General features: G+C 31.8%; 1 protein-coding gene across 3 annotated transcripts; it reads left to right on the top strand.

The window, feature by feature from the left end:
- Positions 1-505: 505 nt before the first annotated feature.
- Positions 506-27,070, top strand: LOC113509083 (high mobility group protein DSP1-like). 3 transcript variants are annotated; one of them, XM_026892365.3, is made up of 7 exons: positions 506-640; positions 5,258-5,351; positions 13,710-14,264; positions 15,320-15,526; positions 16,443-16,600; positions 21,295-21,469; positions 21,711-27,070. In XM_026892365.3, exons 2-7 carry the CDS (start codon positions 5,343-5,345, stop codon positions 21,828-21,830), a joined length of 1,224 nt encoding a protein of 407 aa, XP_026748166.2. In that variant the 5' UTR covers positions 506-640; positions 5,258-5,342; the 3' UTR covers positions 21,831-27,070. The 3 variants fall into 3 exon arrangements, with proteins under 3 accessions (XP_026748166.2, XP_026748167.2, XP_026748165.2); XM_026892366.3 differs by lacking the exon at positions 506-640 and adding an exon at positions 647-841; XM_026892364.3 differs by lacking the exons at positions 506-640; positions 5,258-5,351 and adding an exon at positions 7,358-7,928.
- Positions 27,071-27,365: the final 295 nt, after the last annotated feature.

The following is a 27,365-nucleotide window of genomic DNA, read 5'->3' as shown; positions in this document are numbered from 1 at the left end:
TATTCTTTTACGTTGCTTTTGACAGCTATTGTATCTTATGTATTTTGTATATTTTATTAAAGTCAAATTTAAAGAGCTTAATGTAATTTTTAGATTATATATTTGTTTAACTAAAAATATCTTATTACCGTAAATATAATTGTTAAATTGTACAAAACAAGGGAAATACTGAACTGTCAAACATAAAATAAAAGAATGGAAAGAGTTTAACTTGTACTTCAGCATTGTATGACGAAATGAGCAGTGTTGTACCCTCAAGTAGCGTTATCCATTCATTCGCTCTTTCATTCAATGTAATATTGCCGGCATATTCTTATGCAGTGCACATAACACATATTTTAGTTCAGCAAACGATAAGTCCAGAAAAAGAATATAATGCCTATGTGTGTGTTCCTAGGAAAGTACTAGTATGAATGTGTGCAAAAGCAATGTGACAACGTAGCTATGTTTGTACTATAAACAAAAAATAAAGCCGACGCCTGCTTACTGATTGGTCACAGAATGGCGGGGTATTTAATTTGAACCAATCACAGTTTTTTGTTGTCGATATCGTTTGCTAGACTATACATTATAATGAACGTGAAGTTTCCTACGTAATAAGCGCTGAAATCGTGTGATCACTGTAATAAACACGTACGCGGTGAGTTTTATTATAAGATTATTGTTATAACATTTTACGAAATCCAATAAGTGTAGTATTGTAATACTGAATTTTACATTTATGCGTGAGTGTTAGATTAAAAGTGATATTTATAGTTTCACATTCTAATTTTGTAAGCAAATGGCTGCCGAGGGCTAGAGTAGTGACATTATAGTTATACATACTGACAATATAGTGTATGTGAGTACCTATCTAGTTATTATTGGAGTTCATATATAACATTTTCAATATTGCTGTGTGTGGTGTTACCTATATAAGAAAGTATGTTTTGTAAAATTTAAGAATGATATATTTTGATACAGGATTGTCAAAAAATGTGTTTTCTGACATATAAGATGAACTTATTTACTTAGTAAAAACAAAATAATTATTAGGTAACTAAAATTAAAAAAAAAATTATAGTATAATATTTGATGATTGATTACGAGGCGAGACTATACTTGCTCCGTGTATAAAGGCGCCTTTTTTTAAGAAATGGAAAGTTTTGAAGGTTTTTATTTTATACTAATAACAATAATGTGATAAAGTAAAAAAGAGACCACTGAAAAGTGATGTAAAGTTTTACTCAATATAAATAAAAAAGATAACTGCTTGATATCTTGTTATAAAAACAATCTCTTTTATATTTTATCTGTTTTCATTAATTCAAATCATTTTAATATTAGGGGCATTGATTGCCATCTTTTTCATGTATTTCTAAAAATTAATATGAACTCATGATCCGGAAAATATATAACCTTTTATCATATTTTTGATTTATGGAAAGAAGGAAATCACAGCCGAAAAATCCGAGTAAAAATTAAGTCGTACTATTGTATGTAAAAAAGATGTATTTCTCGAATGTCCTTCATTAACATTTTTAAGAACCATTGGGAAATATATCCTGTCTTTTTGAGTCGAATTTTGCAGATGGAACATGCCAAGGGTGAGGATGGGAGCGAATGCAACTGTATTTTTGCATTTTCTCTTTTGCCTGTATTAGTAAATATGAAAATCTTGTGGCTAATTTTACTTATATTAAACAATTATTGTTTTATTATTTTCCTATTCATTTTATATTGTATATACTATGACATTCAAATACAAATTTTTGTTTATGAATAAATAAAATAAAAAAAATATTATTGCTTTAAAAAATAAACATATATATACATACGTAACGATGTATCTTCCATACATTTAAATTTATTGACGATATATTTATGTCACTTCGTGATTGTTGTTTAAGGTGATACAGTACCTAATAAATCTTGGACCAATCACCGAAGCGAAATGTTGAAGATTGGGATTAGTAGAGTGCCCGAAAGTGGCCTATGTTTAGCAATACTGATTGATTATGGGGACCCACTATATATGAATATATACGAATAATTGTAATTAATAATTTATATATGATTCCGTATTTTTTTTTTTATGAAAGGAATAATCTTAGAAAAACAAACAAGTTAATAACATAAATAGTACCTCACAGACGCTATCATAGTGTCTATGAAGTGCTGCTTATATGCCTCATGCGTTGCTATTACTGATGACTAAGGTCTTATGACTTCGTACGCTATAATTGTACTGCTATATTACATCCTTGTGCAATGTAAAAATATAATTAGGTATATCTTTTTTATTACAAGATGTAATAACTGAAACTTAAAAGAATCAAATTTATGAGCTAGATTAGCCAACAAGGAGTTCAAAACTTTTAGCTATTTCACGTATATTGTACATTGACGTTGTATTCAAACTAATATGTAGTATTTCTACGTAACTTAACGTTAATCTGTTGGTGTCAATAATTAATATTAATTCCTTAAGATTTAAATTTTATTTTATATTTATATAATAGGAATTACTTACTTCATATATACGTAATACAATAAGTAATTAGTTATGATATTATTACAACGCTGTCTTATATCATGCAAGAGTAATAAATGATAAGTTTTGTGTCACTTAACTGTTAATCATGTTTTATCTTATGCACTTGGACTGAAAAGACTATAATAGGTATGTACAGATATCACTGGCAAATTGCATTATTTGTTTTCGACTTATGATGTATCAATGACAATTATGGGAGAACCTCTATTATAAATTTACATAGTGTGGTATTTTTCAGCAGTATGTCGTAGTTTTGAGATAAATAATGATTATTATCATATCAGAATATTAGTTACATACCTATATATAATTATGATGGCGTCCCGAAGGATATGAATGTATATTCGGACTCTTGCATGGTGCAGGGCCGTAGCTTAGCATACTTCGTAAAATCACATCATGATCCTTTACTTATCGCATCTTTTTTCTGTACTTCGTTTTTCAAGGCACTTTCTTCCACGCACAACCATTCTTTGGAATCAACTTTCAGCAGAACCGAGACGACATCATAACCGATAAGAAAAGAGCATATTCCTATTTAAAAAGCCGGTAGTACAGACTATTATGGGCGGCTGTAGTCACTTACCATCAAGTGAGCCGTATGATCGTTTGCCCCCTATATTATAAAAAAATACTTGTTTTTTTGCTTATAAAACTCATATATAGGTTTAAGTCAACCTCAAGTTATTATGATGGATGTTAGATGCAGGCACATATCACCCAGAAGCCATACCTGCTCTACATTTTATTTTTCTTTGTTAACGCAGATATAAAGTAAGTAAGCGGATCATAACAATGTAGCCACAGGGATCACAGTACTACCCTATTTGCTGGTGGAAGGTAGCAAGATCTATGGCGAACAATTATTAAATTTTGTCCAGGGAATGTTAGTTCCAATTATTACCAAACATATTGTTCCTCGTTGACTGACATATGCAGAAGTACAATCAGTCCAATAACGGAAAGAGTAATGTAAAGGTGATTAAATCAGGAAGAATAAATAGTACTCCATGTATTACATGGAACTTAGGGCAACCATTTCATTGAGGAGAATTTTACAACCATTTAATGCTCACTCATATTCAGTTATATTGGTGGCTACGATAAGCAATTTAAAAACAGCGTTAATTCTAGAATTCATATCATTTCGCACTTTTATATATATATATATATATATATATATATATATATATATATATATATATATATATATATATATATATATATATATATATATATATATATAAGAAGTATGGCTGAAATCATCTTGATTTTTTTACTACTATGGTATTATATTTTATTTATAATATCAAACTTCTTTTCATTTAAGAGTTTCCTCTTGTCGGTGCAAATAATTCATACATCTTCTTCCAGTCAGTTCTATCCCAGGCCATATCCTTGACCTCGTGACCTTGACGACATGACACCTAGTGTTTCTTTTATCTGTCCCATGTAGTTATTCCTTGGTCTTCCCCTTCTTCTTTTGCCTTCTATTTTTCCTTCTGCTATGCTCTTAAAAAAATCGTCATGTCGTATAAGGTGGCTCAGTATTTTGCTTCTTCTATTCTCTATTGTTTTAATTAAAGTTCGTTTCTCATTCACTCTTTTCAAGATACTATCAAACAACCATACAAATTTTCTGATGGTAAAATATTACCGTACCCTATAACACCAGGGATAATTCCAATAGATGCTGATTAGAACAATAATAAAATATTACATACAGTAGTAAAAAGACTTTTCTGTATTCTTCCTTCGTCCTTAATTTTTTTGCAATCAGTATTGAACTTAATAATTTGACTTTATTTCTTATTTGAACGTAGTATATGAAACCTTTCGAATACAAATAAAATGTAATGCTCCAGGCAATAATTTGGCTAACGCATGGTCACAGAATTTTTTATCCCATTTTACTACACTGTACTAGCTCAAATAATTAAATAGGAGACTTTGAATATGTATTAATACAATTAGTATAGGAAATTGTTGCAGACAGATAGATATTCCAAGGCTATTATAAGATTTATAACAAATTACATTTTAAAACATTGTCACAGTTGTTTGTTTATTTATAATTACCATTTTTTTTTGTCAAAATTTTCTGAATAATTAAAAAAAAAAAGCGGAAATGGTTTTACAAATTAGCGTTTATTGTAAAAAAAACTATATAGTAAATACTACATCAATACCTATTATAACAAATCGAACCAGCTTAAATTGGAGGACAGATTAATCATGTGTAGTTTAGAGCTATCTATAGCATCTTCATCATCAAACTAATTCAATGGTACCCATGACATTGCATTACCACCCAATTTATATAACTGCCCCAAATTTAATTGGATGTTAGTAAGTGATTACAAAATAGTTTGCAAATTTTCAACGAAAAGATTAAAGCGCGTTAAATAATAACCATTTACCTAGTTTGATTTTTATCGCACTCACAGTTGAAACCATTACTTAAACTTTAATAACTTAAAGAATAATATTAGTCCAACTACAATTTACTTCAACATACTCTTGGTATTTTATTTCTACTGTCAGCGTTTGTTTATACTTTCACTTTTATTTAAAGCATGCTATTTCTTGCATTATAATTCTCCTTCTCCTCTATAATTTTATTCATTTCTTATTTAAATCCATAAATTTTTCATTAATATCTCAAAAGATATAACATGTTTTAGACGTTTTTTATTGACATTTATTTTTGTATTGTTGTAGGCTTTCTAATATGTGTTTCCCGTTGACGTCATCGAAGTAGTAACGCAATTTTTATTTGTTCGTCCATCAAAATTTCTGTTGGGCTATGTCGTCGGTGAGTTAATTTTGTATCGTTGATAGCGCTTTTTTGCTTAATAATATTATAATTTTGTTAAATTTGCTAAAAGCTGACATTACACGAAAATTTAATCTATATTAAACACCTTGTTAGATTCTAAATCGATTTACGTAATTTTTTTTTTATTGAAGTTAATATAGACATAATTTGGAACATTTAGGTTTAATTTCATCAAATAGTATATTTATATAAGATTTAACGATGATTGTGTCATTAATACGCCAAGAGGTAACAAACAAACAAATTCATTTTTACATTTATAATATTAAGTAATGCTAAGAAAAAATCAAAGCATTGTATATTAAATAGATACCTACTTAATATAGATGTTTCATACATCAAATCAAAATGTTTTTATTGTACATACATTGTTTAAATAAAACTTAAAAGTCATGCAAAAATTAACATTTTACACAGGGTGAAATTGAAGTCATTAGCCATACGTAATGTACGTAGCTAAGAATAGATATACATACTATGCTAAGAATAAATAACGAGGGAAGTTTTGTGAATTAAACATTCAAATATGACAAAAATTTTGAGGTTAGGTTAAGAAGTAACCTAACCGGCTTAACAACGGAATGCACCGTGTTAATATAGGGGGTTCAACATTTTCTACTGGTTTTAGGCCCATGTTTCCTCCTCATTTCCTTAAAAGTATGCAACGATTCCGATTTTACTCTATTTACTTGGTTTTAATTTTTGGTAAATAGTATTGATGGTATTTCTTGATTAACTATATATTATAAATATTTAATACATATAGAAAAAAAAATGATAGTATTTTTTACTTGATTGACTATAATATATAGGTATAAGTAAAAAAAAAAGGTTTATTCTGAGAATATTATTACTAATATTACGTATTTTAAAAAATATAAGCGATTTTCATGTAAATTCAAATAAATATTATTGCTTGTTATTTATTATTATTGTCATTGTAAAAATATATAAATCTAAATTGCATATTTGAATTGATATATTATATACGTATATTATATTTATCATACGTCAATGTTCGTTTGCAGTAAGAGTAAAGTAATAATTACGGCTTACATAATACTTTATTAAATATTTAATAATGTGTAAGTATAAAAAAGTGAAAAAAAAAAATATTGGCCAACATACAGCCAAATCTTTAGCAATTTAATTAAATTAGATGTGAGCAGTAGAAAGAAGAGAAAGAAGCTTTTAAGAATTCTTGTGAAAACAGGTTAGATGAAACTACGATAAAATTACATTTAAATTGTACTCATAAATCCCATGAAATAATATCTGGCGTTACAAAACACTGTTAATGTGTTTAATTTCTAATTTACAGTTAAATTTGATCTATTGTTTAATCTCAAGCTTTACATACAAATTAAATTTATTTATATTACAAACTATATTGACCAACAAATATTAACAGCTGACTGAAAATAATTTAGTTTACTAATGCATTACTCTTTTTTTTTGCTATTTAATATTATTATTAGCAGGTAGATAATCTATATCATTTATATAATAGGTAAGCTGTAGTATAGTTATTTATTTTCACGTATATTTACATAATTTGTTTATTACTAAATAATCTGTATCTTAATTGGGAATATGAGACAGAAGGTGAGGTATATTAGTATTTTCCTATTAATTATATTTTATTTAATACAACTATAATTACATTAACATTATTAATTTCGAAACAAAAGAATTTCAATACGACGGCGGATTGCTCTAGCTGCGCTAATCGTCTTATTGACCGGTTGCTGGACGAACTTGTTGCCGTTTCGTGTATATTCGGGCTCTCTTCGTATATATTCGATCGTTTCCGTATCGGCCGCTGCGCGTTGAGGGCGCCTGTGTGCACTTGTTTAGCGTCTCGTTATGCGACGTTGCCAACTTTATTGACTTTAAGTACAAACGAAGACAAAACCTACGCGCGTGGAGAGTAACTTACAGCCGGCAGCTTTTATATTAAATAACAAGTGAGACCTTGTGCAGTATTGTTAATTTAGATATAATATACATTGATGATGTTTTACCACGCCTAGACATATTGAGTCTTTGTTATAAAAACTGATTTGTGTAAAGAGTGATAGTGATACAGGTGAAAATATCTATCTACTTTACAATAAGTGGGTATACTGTAAGTTAGACCGAAAGTTATGTTTCTTAAAAGTGCTAAAACACAAAGAATATTTTGAAGTACATAGCCCGAGGGCATAAAGAAACTGGTTGTCCGAAAGCGGCGACTGTAATATGGGGGACAGAGGCGCGACGGGGGGCGCTTGGGGTGCGCGCGACGAATCCTCGTGGTGGCCGGGTGGCGCAGGTGAACTACAGCACCAACAACAATTAAATGAAGAAGTCGCCAGAAGTACTGCGGCAGCTACACATCAACTTTATACATATAAAATGACTGGTGGCTTTTCAAACAATGGTGGAGATACTTCCACGACTAGCTATGATTATCGTTTAATGCCTGGGTCAAATACCAGGGAAGAATCTGCCCAACAGCCATGGTGGTATACATCAGGAACAGTTGAATCTCAACAAACTTCGTCTCCTACGGTACGGACATTTTCCAAATTTAATAATTATAACTAGTACTATATAATAGTATTCTTACTTCAGTAATCTTAATAAACGTAGTTATAATATAATACACTCGGCTAATATACATTATTTGTTATGAGAAAGAAAAAAGCAAAATAATATATTAAAAGTTCATTATATTGAGTATAATCGTAAGTTTTTTAAAAGAATTTTCAAGCCTATCAATGTATAAAAATGGTGAAATACTCACATAATAAATAAATAATTTAGTAGTAAAGTACTTCGTCCAAATATAAAAAGTATATTCAATTACTGAAAATTTTTAAAGCATTATTATGAGTTACTCATTCATTTTCATTCAGTATGCAGCACTATTTCTACCTAAAGAGATACCCCGCCTCCTGCTATCTATTCTTCAAAACATAACCAATTGTCTATGAATTTATCCTCCATACTATTAAAACACTAATTACATCAAAATGGATTCAATTAACATTTTTCAAGAAAAATAATCACTGCAAATAAAGTAATTGAAATCAAAGATGGCTAAAAAACCAAAGTCGTAAATCTATCATATATAATATATATATGTGTTTTTATTTTTTGTTTGAGACATTGGGGCTTATTCTGAGGTAATATTTTAAATGGATGATTTTCCGAAATTACTGCTTTATGGATCATTATAAATAAAGTTATATTAATTTTGACTTAAATCTATTAAAAAATTAGTTGTTATTGGTCCCTATTAAAAAAAATTCTTGTGATATCAAATTGAAATTTTAGTTAAGGAGATAGGTTTAGAAAATGGCATCTCAGAATCGACCTCATTGATTGACAAATTTTTGAAGATCAGGCTGTATGATTAAGTTCCTTTGCCTTTCCCATTGTGGATAAATTAATACTACTCGGTATTTAGTGACAAATTGTATTTTTAATTACTTATTTTAAATTTTTGTTTTTGTCTATGCAAAATTTACATCTTTCAATACAATTGTATTTTTTAGTCTTCATTTCAGGATTTTAGTTTATCGTTTTTTCTTTTAGTTTGGAGAATGGTATCTACTTAAATTTTTAGTTAAGATAAATTGTTTCTAATTGTGTCTAATTATTTTACATTTTGGCGTCGTCTCCGTGTTTATTTTCCTGTATTTTTTTTGGCAAGTATTATCTTTTTTTATGTCAATTGAGCACACTTTTTATTATTTTATTATATATATAAAAAAAATATCTACTGATCAAAAATTGCCTTATTAAAATTTTTAATTGCTCCTTGTAAGAAACAGACTACTTTTTTAATATTGAAATATATAAGGTGTAAGTAATAAAATGGACAATAAAAGGGTTTTGTTTACTGTAATTTTGATTTCTTACGCATGGTTCTAAAAAAAATGCATGATATATTCTCTGATAGAAGATGAGAAGAATACAAATGGATTCCTAAATTTGTGAGTTTGGAAGACAACATACTTATCTAGTGGCTGTTGACATATGATTCGCCTTTGATTGAATAGCTGTAAAGTTATAAGGTTAGTTTTGTGTTAACCTTGTAATTTTACAGTTGTGACTAGGGCCATATTAAAATTACATTATTAATGGATTGTCTATATATTGGTTTTACAAAAGTAAAAGTATATAAAGTACATTATGCTGTTGGTTTTCCAATAAATAAATAAATAAATTATGTGTGAAACAAGAATATGGTTCATCTGTGTGTTAAATTTTATACAAATTTTATTTACTGCCTTGAAGCGTGATTGAATAACAAACATTTAAAAAGTATGTATAGTTTTAGTAGGATATATTAGATTAGGGGTGCTTAAGCATTTCATTACAATCAATTTGTAGATAGCGATGTGTGAAAAACTCATATGTATACCACAATACACCCTACATAGATGATAATTGTGCATCACACACACTTGCAGCCTCTGAGTTGAATAATCATAGTCTAACAATGTTGAGGTAGATCACCAGTAGTTCAAGTTTGAGCATTAGATTTAAATGGGAAATGTAGGTCCTGAATCACATGCCTGTTTCCTTAGGTATCATAAAAGTGTATTTTTTTAGAAAATGCATGCATGCATTAAAAATATTCTTTACTATTAATTATCACTGTATTCTATCAACATGGTATCTGTATTCTTGTATTGCTTACATAAATATGTTTAAAGTCAACTATTTTAATAAAGGTATTAAATTATTTAACATAAGACTTGCTATTATGAAAATGAGATGTACTAGAGGACATACCATAACATACCAGAGTATTTAGAAAGAATTTATTACAATATATATTTATTACAATAATGTTATATTATTGAAGGAGTTTGACCCTGATAAGAGTAGTCAGCATATTATCATTATTTAAAAACAGATTAAAAAAATAGTAATATATCATCAAATAATTAAAATGTACTTTGGGACAATGTGTTTCTTGTTTATGGAAAAATTACCATATAATTATATCTATATTAATATTAAAAATAGGAACCAACACATTATCAGTGAGTAAAATATATTATATTTGTAAATTCTTTTTATACATGTGAAGCCGAACCCAATTGTTAATAATATACCATTATCATCATCATCATCATCTCAGCCAATATCTAGTGGAAGGTACACTACTACTACTACACTGCATCTTTCCTCATTCAAGCACCTTTATTTTTCCAGTGGTTGTCAATTCTTTGAGCTATGTGGCCAGTCCATTGCCACTTCAGCTTGCTTATCCTTCGGGCTATGTCGGTTATTTTGGTTCTTTTGCGTATGTCCTTATTTCAAATTTTATCATGAAGAGTCTTCGAGCATAGCCCTCTCCATAGTTCGCTGAGTAATTTTTATCTGTTGCATACGGGTAATGGTGTAAGACCATATTTCGGTGCCATAAGTCATCACTGGCAACATGCATTAATTAAAGATTTTCATCTTCAAACTGGGGTATTTTGGATGAAAAGATATGATGTAGTTTTTTGAATGCTACTCAGCCGAGTTGGATTCGTCGGTTCACCTCTCAGTCGAAGTAGGACTTACCTATTCGGACAAGTTGTCCGAGGTTGATTATATGACCCATCCCTATTGCTAATGTAATTACTTCTTTTATAGACTTTAATTTAGTGACGTTATAAATAGATATACAAATATACCAATTTCTTTTTAGTTTGGAAAAGCGCTTTTATGAGTGATAAAATTATTATGGGACCAGGGCAGTAAATTCTATAAAAATAGTTGTCAGTCCGTTCAGAATTGGCAAATTTAATTAAGATATAATTAAGTAATTAAGATTACGTACCAAAAAAGCGGACTTCGGTTATGACAAAATCATTTATTTTTATTTATTTTGATAAAATTTCTATGAGACCAATCTGCAAGTATATCCTCTCAGATAAAAAAAGGATTTTCCAAATCGGTTTAGAACCGATAGGTTTATGAAGTAACATACATAAAAGAATTAACCGATTTGAGAACCTGCGTCTTTTAAAAGTCGGTTGAAAATAAAACAAATCGAAAAGCTTCTAATTTTGAAATACGCTTAAAAGTACCTGGTTCCGGAAAATTTGCTTATATTCAGTTCCGGAATTAAAAGAATTGAAAAAGCGCGTTCATTGAAAAAGAACGGAAAGGAGCGGAAGGACATTATCTTCCGATATTCAATGCAGCTTTCATTGTGGCATCTCCATTTTTCGTTTATTTTGTAGAATTAAAACTAAAAAACCATAGCATTTAAATGTTAATATATGTAATAGAAATTTGAATGTACACTGGTAAAGTAATACTTAGAGCATTGATGCGATTAATTAAAAAGAAACCTGGGCAAGTTCCAGTTAAACTCGCGTGGAGATGGTTCCGTACGTTGATTGCCTAGTGTATTCGTAGCAAATTAGTTGTAACATTATAACAGCAAATTAAATATATGCGCACAAATATTGATAAATTTCCTATGTTACTTTAAATATCATAGGTTTTTATTTATTAACACTCCTGTATTTTAGGCTTAGTAGCTTCGAAGATAGACAGGGGGTGGTTAACTGTCCATAGCTGAACATTAGCCTTGCTCGTAAGGGGAGTTTACCAGTAGTAGCCATGCTTGGCAGGCAGGTTGGCAACTGCAGTTAGGCTTTTAGAGATGTTTTAAGACGGACGCTGCTGCTCATCCCTCTACCATTTAGTCGATTACGACACCAACAGGAAAGGAAGGGTGGCCTAATCTATGCCGGGTACATACAAAGTGGTTCTTTCTAATTTGACGACGTGGCGAAATTAAACATTACAGTTTCCATATATAAATAGTCGAGTGAACTCGAAGCTTTACCTTCATATTATGTTCTAACGAATCGGCCCGGCTTTGCCAGGGTAGATAGAATTTACGAAAATAGGATATTAGCCTATAGTATTAACTGAGAGTGTAGTTTTTTATAGTTAAATCTTTAAAATCGGTTAATTACTTTTTATTACAATCAAAAAATCAAATGTTCTTTATAACATTAGTATAAATTTATAATAGAAATAAATTAATTTAAATTTCTTTTGAATTATATCTTTTTTCTATTCTAGTGCTGGGTTCGGAACTTCTTTGCAAAGTTTGAGATCTTACTAGAAATTCCATAGTCTCTCTTACTTTTTAGATAAATGTGTTTGAGCATAGAAGATCATTAGCATAGCCAATTAATACATTTAAACATACGAAACAGAAAAACAAGGTATTTTTATGCAACTTAGAATGGAAGACAAACTGACGGTCCACCTGATGGAAAGTTGTAAAGTAACATTCGTTCACAAGTATGACGAAATTTATATGAATATTGCTTTTTTAGGTATATAAATATTTATTTAATTTTCATGGACATTGTTGTACGTAATAAAAATAGCGCATATAACATGTATTTATTTGTATGTAAAGTCATTATTTACCATCTTGGGGCAAGCAGAGAATTCAATCAGGCTAATAGTATTTAATTATTCTATTTATTTAGATAAGAGCTTCCCAAAGTAACATGTAAGGGTCCCGTTTTACAATTTCGAAGTTAATTTTGAGTCCATGCGCCCTACTGAACTGGCTTGCGCGCTCCCCTTTAGATGGGAGGCGCGCCTCTCTCTTTAAAATAAGTCATTGGAAATACTGGACGAAATCAAATACTAGTAACTTTCTTGTCCCAAGTATGTACTAATGCATTTTTATAATTAGTGATTATCTTAAGCTGAATTTTTTAAAAACAATTGTTTCATAGTAATAGTCATGATTCAAGTTTAACAAGGTAGCTAAAATTCATTTGAAAAATAATTTCAGGGCTCGATAGGTAATAGGTATAATATGTATGTAAGGAAGATATAAAAACTAAAAAATCATAACAAAAAAAAAATAAACTTGTAGTCTGATTTAATAACACCCATAACTCACAAATAACAACGGATACTTCATTATTATTATAAATGGCTTTTGAATCGAATTAGATTGTGTAAACAAATTCAATGATTCAGGCAAAGAGAATCGCCAACAGTACCATTTGGTTAATAAGAATAGATATTGATCGAGAACGGAGGCAATCATTTTGCGTATTATTTACATTCCGTCCCTTGGCACTTGAGTATCGAACTAAATTAATTTTTGAAACAAAGTATCTTATAATTTTTATAAGTTTACTAAAGTTTAAGACATCATATATGTACAATTTCAGTAAATAAATGGTTGATGTAGCAGCAACATGCCAATTGCTAGACAACCTCGCTTTATAACATTTAGCACACTTATTATGAGTCAAATTTGGACAATATATAATATCTTATATTTTGTTACAGCCTCAAAATCAGTCGAGCCCTGATCCTGATCAGGGAAATCAACAGGCAAACGGAATTCAACAAAACCACCAGACTTTACAACAGCAGCAATCTCAACAGGAGCAGAATCAAGCGATTCAACAACAGAATCAGTTGCAACAGCAACTGCAGCAACAACAGAACTTACAACAAGCATTGCAGCAACAAAGTCAGACATTGCAGCAATCTCTTCAGCAACAGCAGCAGCAGCAAGGTCAGCAGCAAACGTTGCAGCAGATGCTGCAACAGCACCAGCAGCAGCAGCAGCAACAACAACAACAGCAACAACAGCAGCAACAACAACAGCAACAACAGCAGCAGCAACAGCAACAACAACAACCTTTGCAACAGAGTTTACAGCAGACCTTACAAGTGAGCCAGGCTCAGGCCCAAGCGCTTGTACAGGCTCAAGCTGCGTTACAACAGCAAGTTGCTCAGACACTGCAGCAACAACAACAGAACCTGCATGAACGCATGCAAGCTGTTCAACAACAACAAATCCAAGCTGCGTTACAACGACAATCAGCTACTTTCCAGGTACATATTTTATAATTATCATAAAATGCACTGCGTATTTGAAACAACTTTTAGTTTATATACTGTTTTTTATATAGTTTTTTACATTAAAACAGGATGTGAAGCATCTGTAAAGACTCATTTCTTCATTTTTTACATACAGAAAACGTATTTGTTCAAATGTATAAAACACTTGAACAAATACATTTTATTAACATTAATTATTTTCATATAAAAGATGTAATGGAAACAATCATATATAGGTAACAATTACAAATGCAGCGAACGAATCTATACTAATACATACTATACTTACTAATATTATAATGAGGTAAAGTTTGTGAGTTTAGATGTTTGGGATTAATCTCCGGTAGTACTGATTCGATTTTGAATATTCTTCCACTGTTAGAAAGGTATATTAATCTTGTATTAACTACTTTTTATTTTGGTAAACATATATTTTTAATAATTAATCACAATAAATGTAATTGAAGTGGGCAAAAATTGTTTAATATGGCGTGTGCTGCCTGAACTGTTTGAATTAAAAAATAAATCTATAGCATAAGTATTTACTACTTTCAGCTTTATAAAAAAGTCCTCGACACCATTTATTTTAGTTTAATATCTCAGCCAAACTAGTCTACTAGTCGTTCATTTTAAAATCTTAGGGAATATTAGTGCAGTACTTTCACACACTTCATAAAATGTATTGAACAGTTTAAAAGTTACACAAACAAATATTGCACCCGTGCAAAGCCAGAGTGGGTCGCTAGTATGTAATAAAACCATAGATACAATAACACCATATAACTATAATCTTATAATACAGTAATACATGTTTTATAATGAACAACTCTTCCCAAGCGATATGGATGGGTAAAACCATTACGCAACCGCGTAGCTCGTAATAATTTCGACCCGTGACCCATTTACCTTGGGAAAAGTTATATCCGAATCGCCGTGACAGGTTTAGGATTACTATCATTGAGATACGAGTTATTATACTCTTTCTTTTTAAATATTTGTATCTGTTCTTACTAGCAACCATTTAATTTGTATTCCGTAATTACTGCCAGGAGCTCCAACAACAGCAAGCGTTAATAGCGCAGGCGGCAGGGAACAAGGGAAGAATGCCACGGGCAAGGCCGTATAATAAGCCGCGCGGGCGCATGACCGCGTATGCGTTTTTCGTGCAGACCTGCCGCGAGGAGCACAAGAAGAAACACCCCGATGAGAATGTTATATTCGCGGCCTTCTCTAAGAAGTGTGCCGAGAGGTGGAATGTACGTATTTGGTTCCTGTTATATCAATACGTTTCTCTATGCATCTCATCTTTGATTTCTATTGTTAAGTATCTTGCTTTTCCTTTTTGAGCGCCATAGTGTATTCTGAGGGCCTACCATGAAATGTTTTCCGAAATTTCGGAGCCAAACGATAGAGAAATTTGATGTTAAAATTACATAATACATGCCGTTTGGAAATATTAAAAATGTTAAAATATTGGGCTTGGGCTTTTATGATAGGATGTATGACGAACGAAATCTTAAACTCCATATATTGGTCCGATTTTGGTATAAACAAAAACATAAAATTGAGTCCGAAATTTCGGAATTTCATTTCATGGTAGACCCGCTGATCACAGATCTGATCAAAGATCATAGACATCAATCTATGACGTCGTTTGCCTTTAATCTACTGTAATCACTTTTAGCTTGTTTGCCAAGCCTGTGTATAAAAAATAACTGTAATAGAGTATTATGTTTTTACTGTATCAAGACTAGCATGGAAAGCAAAAATATGTGCATAGATTTTTGGAGTCACCTAATAACGAGGCTCGAAGAAAATTTAATATACGGTAATGTATGTATCAGAAATCAAACATTTACCAATGCTGAACATGTTCTACATAGATTGTCATACTGAGTTGTTCTGAGCTCGTTCTCCTCTTTTTCTAACATATTTAAATATGGGTATATTGCATATTTTCCTTAAAATTATAATAGCTTGACTGGTTGAAAGAGGTCCTTCTAGTCCATCTAGTGGAGACTCGTACTACAATATGTTAATTAGGTTGCTACTCAAGAACCTGCCTTTAGCTCTGTCGGTTCTTTAAGCGAACTCTATTGTCTCTTGCTGATTTCCATTGCACAAATTGAATACTGAATAGGCGTGGTAAATATGTTATATAAAATTTCACAGACAATGTCGGAAAAGGAGAAGCAGCGGTTCCACGAGATGGCTGAACAGGACAAGCGGCGGTATGACCTCGAGATGCAGAACTACGTGCCGCCCAAGGACGTGAAAGTCCGCGGCCGCAAGCGGCAAGTGAAGGACCCGAACGCGCCCAAGCGCTCGCTGTGAGTTGATGGTCACTGATTATGTTATATCATCACTATAGCCATTTTAGTCATTTATGTCCATCGGTGGAGTGGAGTCTAAGGAACGGTCCTGAGCCACTTAAGTGGGCCAAGTTCATTTAATGTGATACATGTGAAAGTGAGTTTGTTTGTTATTTTTTGGCATCTTGAATGCCTTGACGACTTAACCAATTATCATGAGTTATAATATAAAGGGCGAGGGATGGGCAGCAGCGTCTTTCTTAAAATATCTCCAAAGCCAAACTGTGGTTGCCAATCCGCATGTCCAGCGTTGCAATTACTGGCAAAACTCCTCCAAGGGGGAGGCTTATGTTTAGCAGTGGACAGTGAACGGCTGATATGATGATGATGATTATGATGATGATGAAGGTACCCTTTGATTCGATAGGATGGAGAAGCATATAGGCCACTTTTTGATCTTGGTTACTCAATATCTCTTGTTAACGTTAACGAAGTTGTGTGTAAAAACTATATTAGATGTAATTTTTGCGGATGAAAAGTATTCTTATGATAAAAAGTATCTTACACTTAAAGGAAAAAAGTGTCTGATCTATTATGCCCTTATTCATAGAATCAAAAAACTTCTATATGCCTATTACACTGTCTCGTTACTTTCTTTAAAATTGAGAATTTAATATAAAAGAAAAAGACAAAACAGTTCAATAGCTAAAATAGGTTTATGAGTGGTTTTACGTTTTTCTAAATAAGGCGTTAAGTGTTTAAGACATCCTTTATGTACGACGAGTCATTTAGTTGTTTTTTACTATTTGGAATAATCAACAAACTGATGACGCTTCTAAAGAAACCTAGAAACTGTTACATGTTTTTTATGTCTCAACGGTACATAGACATGGATTAACACTTGGTCTAATATTTATAAATAAAGAACATAAAGTAAAAGAAACGAAAACATTTTTTTTAATAAGTCATAATGGAATGGTAACCACGCCTATGCTAACGGTATACGCTGGCAGAGCACCAGTGAGAGATGATAGGCGAGGATGGTTTGGAAATAAAGGAAATCTTGTGACAATTACTGTTTCATCCAGAAATGTTTATTATTCATTTATAGAAACAAAATATTAAGTAAAGATAGAAAAACAAACCTTATATTTTAATTATAACCAACGACCATTATCACGGACATCAAAGAACATGCGTTACGCGTTGCGGTGAATGTGATAAATGCAATGCCCCCATTAATCCCAGCTTTGAATCCCATGTTCCAAGGGGCGTGTCTACTGCCGCCTCTCTGAGTAATTTGTTTCGTTAACGGCACAACACTTTTAAGTGTTAAATTAACACTAAGCTTTTAATGTTAAAAGAATCGAACTCACGACCTTTGGCTCCATGTTTTGTAGTTTATTTGTGTAGTAAATGCTTTTTACAGATTATAAACGACATGTGTGTATTATAGTTAGTATATATACTTACTTTTATATATATATTCTTTATTGCACTTAAACAATATATGCCACGATTAGTTTAACAACTTGTTAGCAAGGGAGGACTTATCTCTGAAAGAGATCTCTTCCAGCCAACCCAGTGTATTTTATAATGTAATACAAAATCAACTATGTCGATTACTAAGTATTTTATTAGTAGAATATGTTGCAGTACAATTGCTAAGTCATTATAATTATTATAGAAATAAATATGTCTAATATCGAAAATATACGGCTGAGGGAGGGAGTAAGACTGTAAAAAAGTCGATTGCTTGGGTACCTCTGTCCCATTCGTGTTTCTACCGTGAAGCAGTTGTGTTTGCATGGCTGTGTTTGTTTGTCATGAATTGTTTTTCATTCTAACCAACCAACTTAGAATGGCAAACAATTGCCAATCTAAGTTGTATAAAAAAAAATTGATTAAATAATAATTTATAACAAAGTTGTTGAATAGGTGCTTCCCTTAGATTATATAGATAAAACATCGAGCCTCAAAAGTGGGTTAATTTTTTGTCAGCTTATTTTCAAATTAGCTGACTCATCTTTTTTTTTATCAGTATTTTATATATTTACGCATGAAATATATTTTGACGTATTATTAAATAAATAAAATGCGTAAAGCATTAAACAGGTACAGAATTTATAAGACAAAATAAATATAGAAGTTATAAAGGAATCACTCGTAACTATTTATCACGTAAAATTGTATGAAAAAGTTGACCCGTTTTTCTCAAAGCATTTCTATAGAGACACTCTATCTATATAATCTAAGGTGGTTCCATAGTTATTAACTAAAATAACTGTCTCGGTTTTACATGAAATCTCGTAAGTTTTTGTAGTGAAAAAGTTGCGCTGTTTTTGTTTTTGATATTTGTCTACATCATAACATATTATTAAATTAGCTTTTTGCCCCTACTTTGTACGCGTGGATTTTAGATGTGAGAAAAGCAATAAAATAAACCACTTATAGATGGCGTAATTGGCCTATCAAAATAAAACATACACCAGTTTTTAAGTTGGATATTTAGGAATATAATTGTGAAAATTTCAATCAATTTGATGCAGTAATTTTTGCGTGATGACTGTAACAAATATACAGATAGACCGTCAGAGAAAGACAGAAAAAAATATTGTTTTAGCATCTGCTGGTTTTAATAAGAGCCCTCTTATATTTTATTCTTAAATATCTCCTATTTACAGATATCGTTTAGTTACAATTTTATTATATTAATAAATTCCGTGTGGTCCCGGCATAGAATAGGCCACCCCTTCCTTTCCCATGGGTGTTGTAAGAGGCGACTAAGAGAGGGCGAGGGATGGGCACCAGCGTCCATCTTAAAGTATCTCCAAAGCCTAATTGCGGTTGCCAATCTGCCTGCCAAGCGTGGCAACTACTGACAAAATCTTCAAGGGGGAGGCTTATGTTCATCAGGGGGCAGTTAAAAGGCTGATGTGATAAATTCGCTTATATAAATATATCGAAGTAAAACCTGTTATGATTTTACGGTATTGACATATCGGAAAATTAGCAGAATCTTCATACAATAACGTATATTTTACTTATTACACTGTGACTATAATATACCGTGCCGAGTGTAATAAATTACAAAAGCTTATCTGCGCTTATAAATATTCTTTGAACTGTCATGTTTATTCATTTGTTTGTATCACACAACATGGCGTATAAAAATAATTATGGTGTTTCTTATAGGAGCTGCCACAACTATATTTAGAATCGTGAGAATTAAATTATGAGATCAGATAATATGATTCATGTTATTATGTAATAATATAAAATTGTAACCGAGAGCCTAACTTATAAAATATAGTGGCGTTGAATAATTATTTAGTGAATATTGGAATTAGAATTACATACATACATATCTGTCACGCCTGTCTCCTATTAGGATAGGCAGAAACAATGGAACGCCAAATGCTTCGATTCAAACAAACCTCTTTCGCTTCTTCCACATTCATCAATCTTTTCATACACGCTCGCCGGTTACGGGTACTTTTAATTTGGCCCTTCTTCAGCACGTCGCCTATTTGGTCGACATACGTCCGTCTAGGGCGGCCCCTGCCGACATCTCCATTCATTCTTGCTCGATAAATCTCTTTCGTAAATCTTCTTTCATCCATCCTCTCCAAATGATCAAACTAACATTAGAATTACAACGAGCTTTTATAATGTAATTAATTGTGCCATAGTCTCTTTTTGTCTTAGGTACCAATACCAGCGTAGTGGCAGTAGACTCAATTTTGCCAGTTTGCAGATATCTTTGGGTCATTGAATATTGGTTTGGCACATAATTGACGTTTAACTTTTATAAAAAAAAAAATATATATATAAAATGGACATTGTATTACCATATATTTGACATAGTCTGATTTGTTCATAATTTGATGTCGACAAAAAATCACTTCACAGATTTTATGGGTTAAAATAGAATGGTAACACAGCCCGTGTCATTGGTTCATGCTAGCGGGGTCAGTTATAGTTCATGCAAGTGAGGTCAGTTAGTTCATATTGGGTACTAAGGTTTCCATTGGGACCGCGTGGAGGTCGACCTGACTGGGAATATTGCCAGTAATGGACTATTGATTCTTGTCACGGGGGGAAAAGATTGTTAGTAATGAGGTCAACTCCCGTGTCGTACTACTTGGAAACCATTTGGTTAGTTCTTGATATATTTGTTCACCATGAGTCAGCAGACTTGACGTCATCCTCATCTATTATATAATTAAACTTTTTGAAAATAGCAACAGTTGAGTTTCTTGCCCGTTCTTCTTGGCTGAAATTTTGTTCAGTTGTGTTTGCATGGCTGTGTTTCGGTTTGAAGGATGGGATATGGCGTGAATTTACTGGGTACAGAGGAATAACACCTGAGTCCTCAGGAATGGCAATGCATGGAGGTATGGGCGAAACAGTATACTCTGTTATGTCCATGGTACTGCTCATGTCTATAGGCGACGGTTACCAGTTTTCATCAGGTGGGCCGTTAGCTTGTTTGCCATTCTAAGTTGTATAAAAAAATGCTTAAATCTAAGTTTAATAAAAATATTTCTTTCTTGCTTTTTATCATCTCACATTGGTGTTTTATCAGCGTATACCGATAGCGCAGGCAGGGCTTCCATTCCATTATTAAAAAGTTCCTCTCTTTAAGAATCCCTCTACCATATTATATTTAAGTTACTATCATTTCACCGTAACAATTTATTCATTCTCAGGTCCGCATTCTTTTGGTTCTGCAACGACGAACGTTCTAAGGTGAAGGCGAGTAATCCGATGTTCTCCATGGGTGATATCGCTAAGGAGCTAGGCAGGTTATGGGCAGCCGCCGATCCAGAGACTAAGTCCAAGTACGAAGCGCTTTCCGAACAGGACAAGGCGAGATATGATAGAGTAAGGAACAACATTTTATTCTCATCCGGACTAATGTTATGAAAAAGATTTTATTTTTTATTTGTAATGAATAAACTCAAAATATGCTTAACCGATTTTAATAAATCTTTCACTTATAGAAAGCTACATTATTAGCGAATAACAGGAGCTGTATTTAATTAAAAAAAAAAATGTAAGAACTGGTAAAAAGCCGAAGCCGGGCGGGTTGCTTTTGTTGGTAATGTATATTCTATTGTTCCAGGAAATGACAGCGTACAAGAAAGGTCACTTACTGGCACAACAGCAACAGGCCCAAGAAGTTGAAGACGAAGAAGGTGAATATCTGGGCGAGGGGGACTACGAGACAGAGACCACAGCTTAGTCAGCCTGCCACGGGATCATAAACAGTGGTCAGACTAAGGTTGTTTCTTAGCATCAGAATTTGAGTTGTACGCAGGCCCCAGTGAGGGAGGACGAGATTCACTGTTAGCAAAATATGCCGGTGCCGATTTGTAATATATGAATGGGTACAGAAAAATAAATATCGGAAGGCAATATAAGGGTTTGCGCTGTCGAGGGACTCGGTTATAGAGGACACAAGTCTTTGAAGCGTGTAAAATATATAATAATTTGTCTGCCGGCAAGATATTAGAAGTGTTCCACGCGGAATATAGTCCACCGCGTGCGTTGATGCGCTCTGAGACTTCAATTATAAATTTCGGATACACTCGCGTACTTTTGTGCGGTCCGGTTTGTCAGTATTCACTGACAGACCGTATTTTAGGACTTTTGAAGCTATACTTTTTAGTATTTCCCACAAAGTATATAGTACGACACAGTTTGTGTCCTATTTTGACGGACAAAAGTGCCCCAAGGATTGTCCCTTCGTCTGTGCAAACCCAAAAATGTATAAATAATTAAGTTTGCGGAATAAAAACTACGCAAATACATGTGTCGGGGGAGCGTTACCTGAATCATGTTATTTGGTAAGTTGTTTTAGCTATTAGATACCATATTATGCTGTTTCATGTCTTCTAGTCTCTTGTTTAATCTTCCTTCGTGTGTTTGTTACGTTTTTGAAACTACAAATCGGTACCCGCCTCAACTATTTGCCTACATTTTTATATTATACTCGAATATTTTTTATACAGCAACAATTTCTATACAGTTGTCAATAAAGGGATTAGTCATTTCTAGGATTGCCACATGTATCTGTTTCTAATTTTTATGTCTTAGTATACTTACTTTAGTTACAGTAGATTGAAGATGATGAGCAGTAATGAATTACTTTTTAGTCAGTCTACTTAAATAGTGAAGTTTCTATAAAGTACAAAACTGAAGTCGATTGGGCTAAAACATTTTTTTTTATCATCTCTATTACTTAGATATATTTTTGTCGCGTCCACTTAAAAATAATATAAATAAAAATAAAATATTAATTTAATAATCATTCAACAATATATTAACTTTTAAAATTTTTGATAGTAAAGGGTTTGATATTAACAATTTTCAAGAAAATCTTAGTTAGGTTTAGAGTTAAGATTGTGTGTAGAAAGTTTAAAAAATATATTTTGCTATGTTTTACTACCAACACACAATGTTTAAAGCAAAATTATCTTAACTTTAATGAATCTATCTGATACCTATGAGATTAAAACTGAAAGCGTGTTAAATTTTTATTTTATATTATTAAATGTTGATATTACAGTGGACTCGAGAAAAACGACTGAATACAAATAAACATTAGGTATATATGTCATTGTTAAAACTTAACAGGTTAAAAGCACTTTTCACTGCGCAAAACAGTAAGATTAGGTTTTACTTTTAACTGTTAAACATCTTTTGACCAGTTAAGAGAATACAATTAGAAAATATGTGGCAATCTATGTTGATAATACTCTATATAGTTACTATACTTGACAGTTCCACTCTTATGCAAGAGACCAACTTTTGTAGTAATATTAATCGGTTCGGAGGCAAACAAGAATTGTTGAATTACTTGAAACACATGTGTATATCTGAACTTTTGTTATGGTGTTTTATAATCATTGATGGAATAAACTGCAAGGCAGCAATGAAATAATCTTTTGACCGCTTGGATTTATAGCAAATGTCGTGTCCCTAGCGCGCGATTCAAATCGGCAACTTCATATTGTACTAGCTATATACTGCAGCTTCGCCCATGGTAATATCGTGATGTTGAATAGCCTATAATGACTTTTCTGAAACGAGCTATTAAATCTAAAAACATTTTTTTTTTAAATTTAGCTAGTAATTTCAGAGATCTGCTTTATATATTAGAGTTTTTAAAATATTTCAAAGACAAGTAATTTTAAAAAATTGCCATTTAATTATATATTCTGTTTTTATTTTATTACTTTACAAGCTGATTCAGCAAACGCTGTTCTGCCATATCAATATTTTTTTCTTGATACCACCTAGCAGTATGAAATACACCCTATTCTCATACCTACCAGATATACATAAAAATTATAAAAATCAGTCGAACTGTTTCGTAAAAGGTTAACCACAAACATAATTAACCCTAGATTTTTATATTTAAATTAATATATTAAGGCAGACGAATAAACGAAAAAATAACCATATGTGTTTATGTGTATTTGAAAAGTTGGAAATCCGTCAGAGCGATAGGGGCACGAAAATAATTTGTCAAATAAATTTGTGGCGGTTAAAAGGTTACAATAATAGAAAAGGACGTTAATTGTGCAATATCTAACAATCTGTGTATTTTAAAATAAATATATAAAATAACGTGTTTCGTTATCAAAACACGGTGTACCATATTTGAATTGTTGAGAACTTGTAACATTGTAATGCATTCTGGCGTGATTTAATAGATGTATTGTTAGATATTAATTTCTTTTTCTATATTGTTTCTGTTATTGACTAAATTATGTTAAGTTAGAATTTTTTGGTCCATATCGTAGTACACAACGGACCTCAATTTTGCGAATAAAGTGGTAAATATTGTTTTCTCTAGATTTCAACTTACCATCAGTGTTGAGATGCAGCGTACGCTATGTAAAAGTCCCTAATACTGATTGTTCTGTCGTGTAAATAATAAACAGCTTCAGTAACAAGAACCTGCAGCTATGTTCTCTAAACGGTACATACCATATGTACCGTTCCCGCAAAAGTTCCGGAAAATCCTACTAAACTACGTTATGCAAATTAAGGTGAAATTTAAATGATTAGTGTCTTTAAAGAAAGTCCTAATAGTGATCCTATTGTAATAATAAAATTGTAAATCAATTTATGTCTTTAAGATTTTATCGTACAATGAAGCGTGACAATCGTAAATTTTACCTTACTTTTTAATGCAGTAAAGTATATCACGCATCGAACACTATACACTTATTATCGAGAAATGACCTAGAAATACAGTTTCGTTGTAATTTTGAAATTATAACTATTAACTGAATAAATATAGCCATTTCCTCCGATACCATGCAACAATCTCTGTATTTAAAAAAATACACTGTAATGCTATATCGATATAGTGTATTTTTATTAATTGTTTGCACGACAGAATATGTTATAGAGGGCAGAGGATTCATTATTCAATGTTATTAGCCAATATTAATAATCCTAACATCACAATGAACTAACATCACAATGAATGTAGATAAGTTTGCCATATTGTGAAAGTGTTTTGTACTATCAAAATTGTATTTAGTTTTTTTTAGGAGGAGGATTTAGACCAAGTGAGTGAATAATTCTTAATACTACTCCAATGTTTTTAAAAGAAAGTGTACTAAGAGGTGGCATCGTTAAATTATAATAAAAATAATGTTTCAATAATTTTGTGGCTGAAAAACAATTCGAAGCGGCCGGGTTTTGAACCTATCGCTTCATTAAACGGCCGTTTTGAAATTTATAATAACTATGGCGCCTCTCCGGCGACACATACGACATCTATTGACGATTATACTATATAACTTTTTTAACCTAGTCCGTTTTAGTTCTGTTCTAGATCATGGTCTGTGATTTTTGTTCTTTTAGTCTGAATCCACCTTAAGGAAAAAAAAAATAGTAGTGTGAGCTGTAAACATCGCCTCACCTGACTCCACAATGTCGTTAAATAGCTATAATGACCTTGTCGTGGTGTTAACAATGACGCTGATTATGATTCACTAGTAATTAGTACTGTTAGCGAAATTAAGTGAAACTGCAAAATTTGAATTTTCCATTTACTTCTTTATTTTTGACGATTCGATAATAGACAGGCAGCTGCCTGTATTTTTATGCAAGGTTCCGTACCTTGGAACTTGGAAAATCGTAGAATTAATATGTAAGTTTACAAAAATATTATCTTTTGAAGATGTTCACATAGTGTTTACAACTTTCCAACAGAACATGAGTTTCAATACGATTGTAATGTATGCCCATTGAGTTTTGGAAACTATTGGGTCGATTCTGAGGCGTCAGTTCTCTAAACGTATTTCTTAGTCCAATATTTTATTTTGATAATTTCGCGAAACTATTGTTTTAAGGACTAAACTAAAATTATTATAATTTTGTCTTTTATTAGAAAATTAGTTTGTATTGGTCCTTACAATAAAGATTTCGCTGTGATATCAAATTGAAATTGAAATTTTAAAGATAGGTTTAGGGAAATGGCTCCTCAGGTTCGACCCAATTTTTTCTGTTGTTAAATATCAAACAAAAAATTTAATTTCAATTCGGATTTATATACTCTATAGTTTGTGTATACATAATTATGTAAACGTCCATTGTCTTCGTTGTGTATATTTTATGTGACCTTATTAATTTACTATTTTCGGTAAAGTCAAGTTTGTCTACATTTTTCAAATGAGTACATCTGTTGCATATGTATGCTATTTTTGCAGTTTCACTTGTAAATTGTGACAATTGTGATGACCTTGAACATTGATATACAATTTAAATGTTTCCATTCCTTTGTATAAAACTAGTTTCGGTCAAATAAAAGGTGTGGCCTTATATTTGTATTTCTGAACTTACGACAGCAATAGTAAAATATCAGGAACAAGTTACAATATTATAATGTAAGTCCATCGAATATAAGTAAGTTGATAGTATTTCGAATTAGTGCGTTAAGTCGTGTGCGGAGCGAGATTGTAAGATTTTGTTATATGTGACGAGATATTGTATATAGTTAAATTATATTCCCTTTATTTGATTAGATTTTATGTTAAAAACTTAATACGTTTTACCACGTTGTTTATAAAATATCAAAGAAAAAGATATTGTGTACGCGATAAGTCGATTCGATTAGTCGGTTGAGAGAGGAATGTTATTAATATACATTGTGCGAACTGGAAGCAATTATGGTACTTAAATTTTATAACTGTATTAGTGATCAGTCTTCAGTGATGCTAGATTATCCTGTCCCAGCTTATTACCCGTTACAGTTTGTTGTAACTCAAATGGGTGAAATGATTATCGTGATTGAATAATTGTTTAAGCAATTCCACTGAAATAACTAGTTCCATATTTGTATTAAAGATTACCTAGTGGAAGTGAATGAGGAATATTTTTAAGGCGTGTAATGGGGGCGATATTGTCTTGAATCTGTGAATCGCTCACTGTACAAAACAATATAGTGAATCTTTTACACAATATTGTTGTTTTATTTTAATTGTGTGTTTCTTGAGAAGTTGCATTAAGTAGGGGAAACCTAGGAATTAAGGTCGCAAGGTAAGGCGTTGATAAATAAGGTGTCGGTTGTGTATGCTAGCGATGCGCGACTTTACTAATTCGACTGAACAGTTCGTTCGGATTATTCGAATGGTTTTCAAATCATTCGACTACTAATTTTATCCATTCGATTACTGTCGTTCGGTTACAAATTTTATTCGACTACAAATTTTATTCATTGTTTAGTGAGTGTACAGTGTCAGGGAAAGGATTTCAG

This window comes from Galleria mellonella, unplaced genomic scaffold (genome assembly GCF_026898425.1).
Source record: "Galleria mellonella isolate WM207_F2 unplaced genomic scaffold, CSIRO_AGI_GalMel_v1 utg96, whole genome shotgun sequence".
Classification (NCBI taxonomy): domain Eukaryota; kingdom Metazoa; phylum Arthropoda; class Insecta; order Lepidoptera; family Pyralidae; genus Galleria; species Galleria mellonella.
This window is presented reverse-complemented; position numbering and strand designations above follow the sequence as displayed.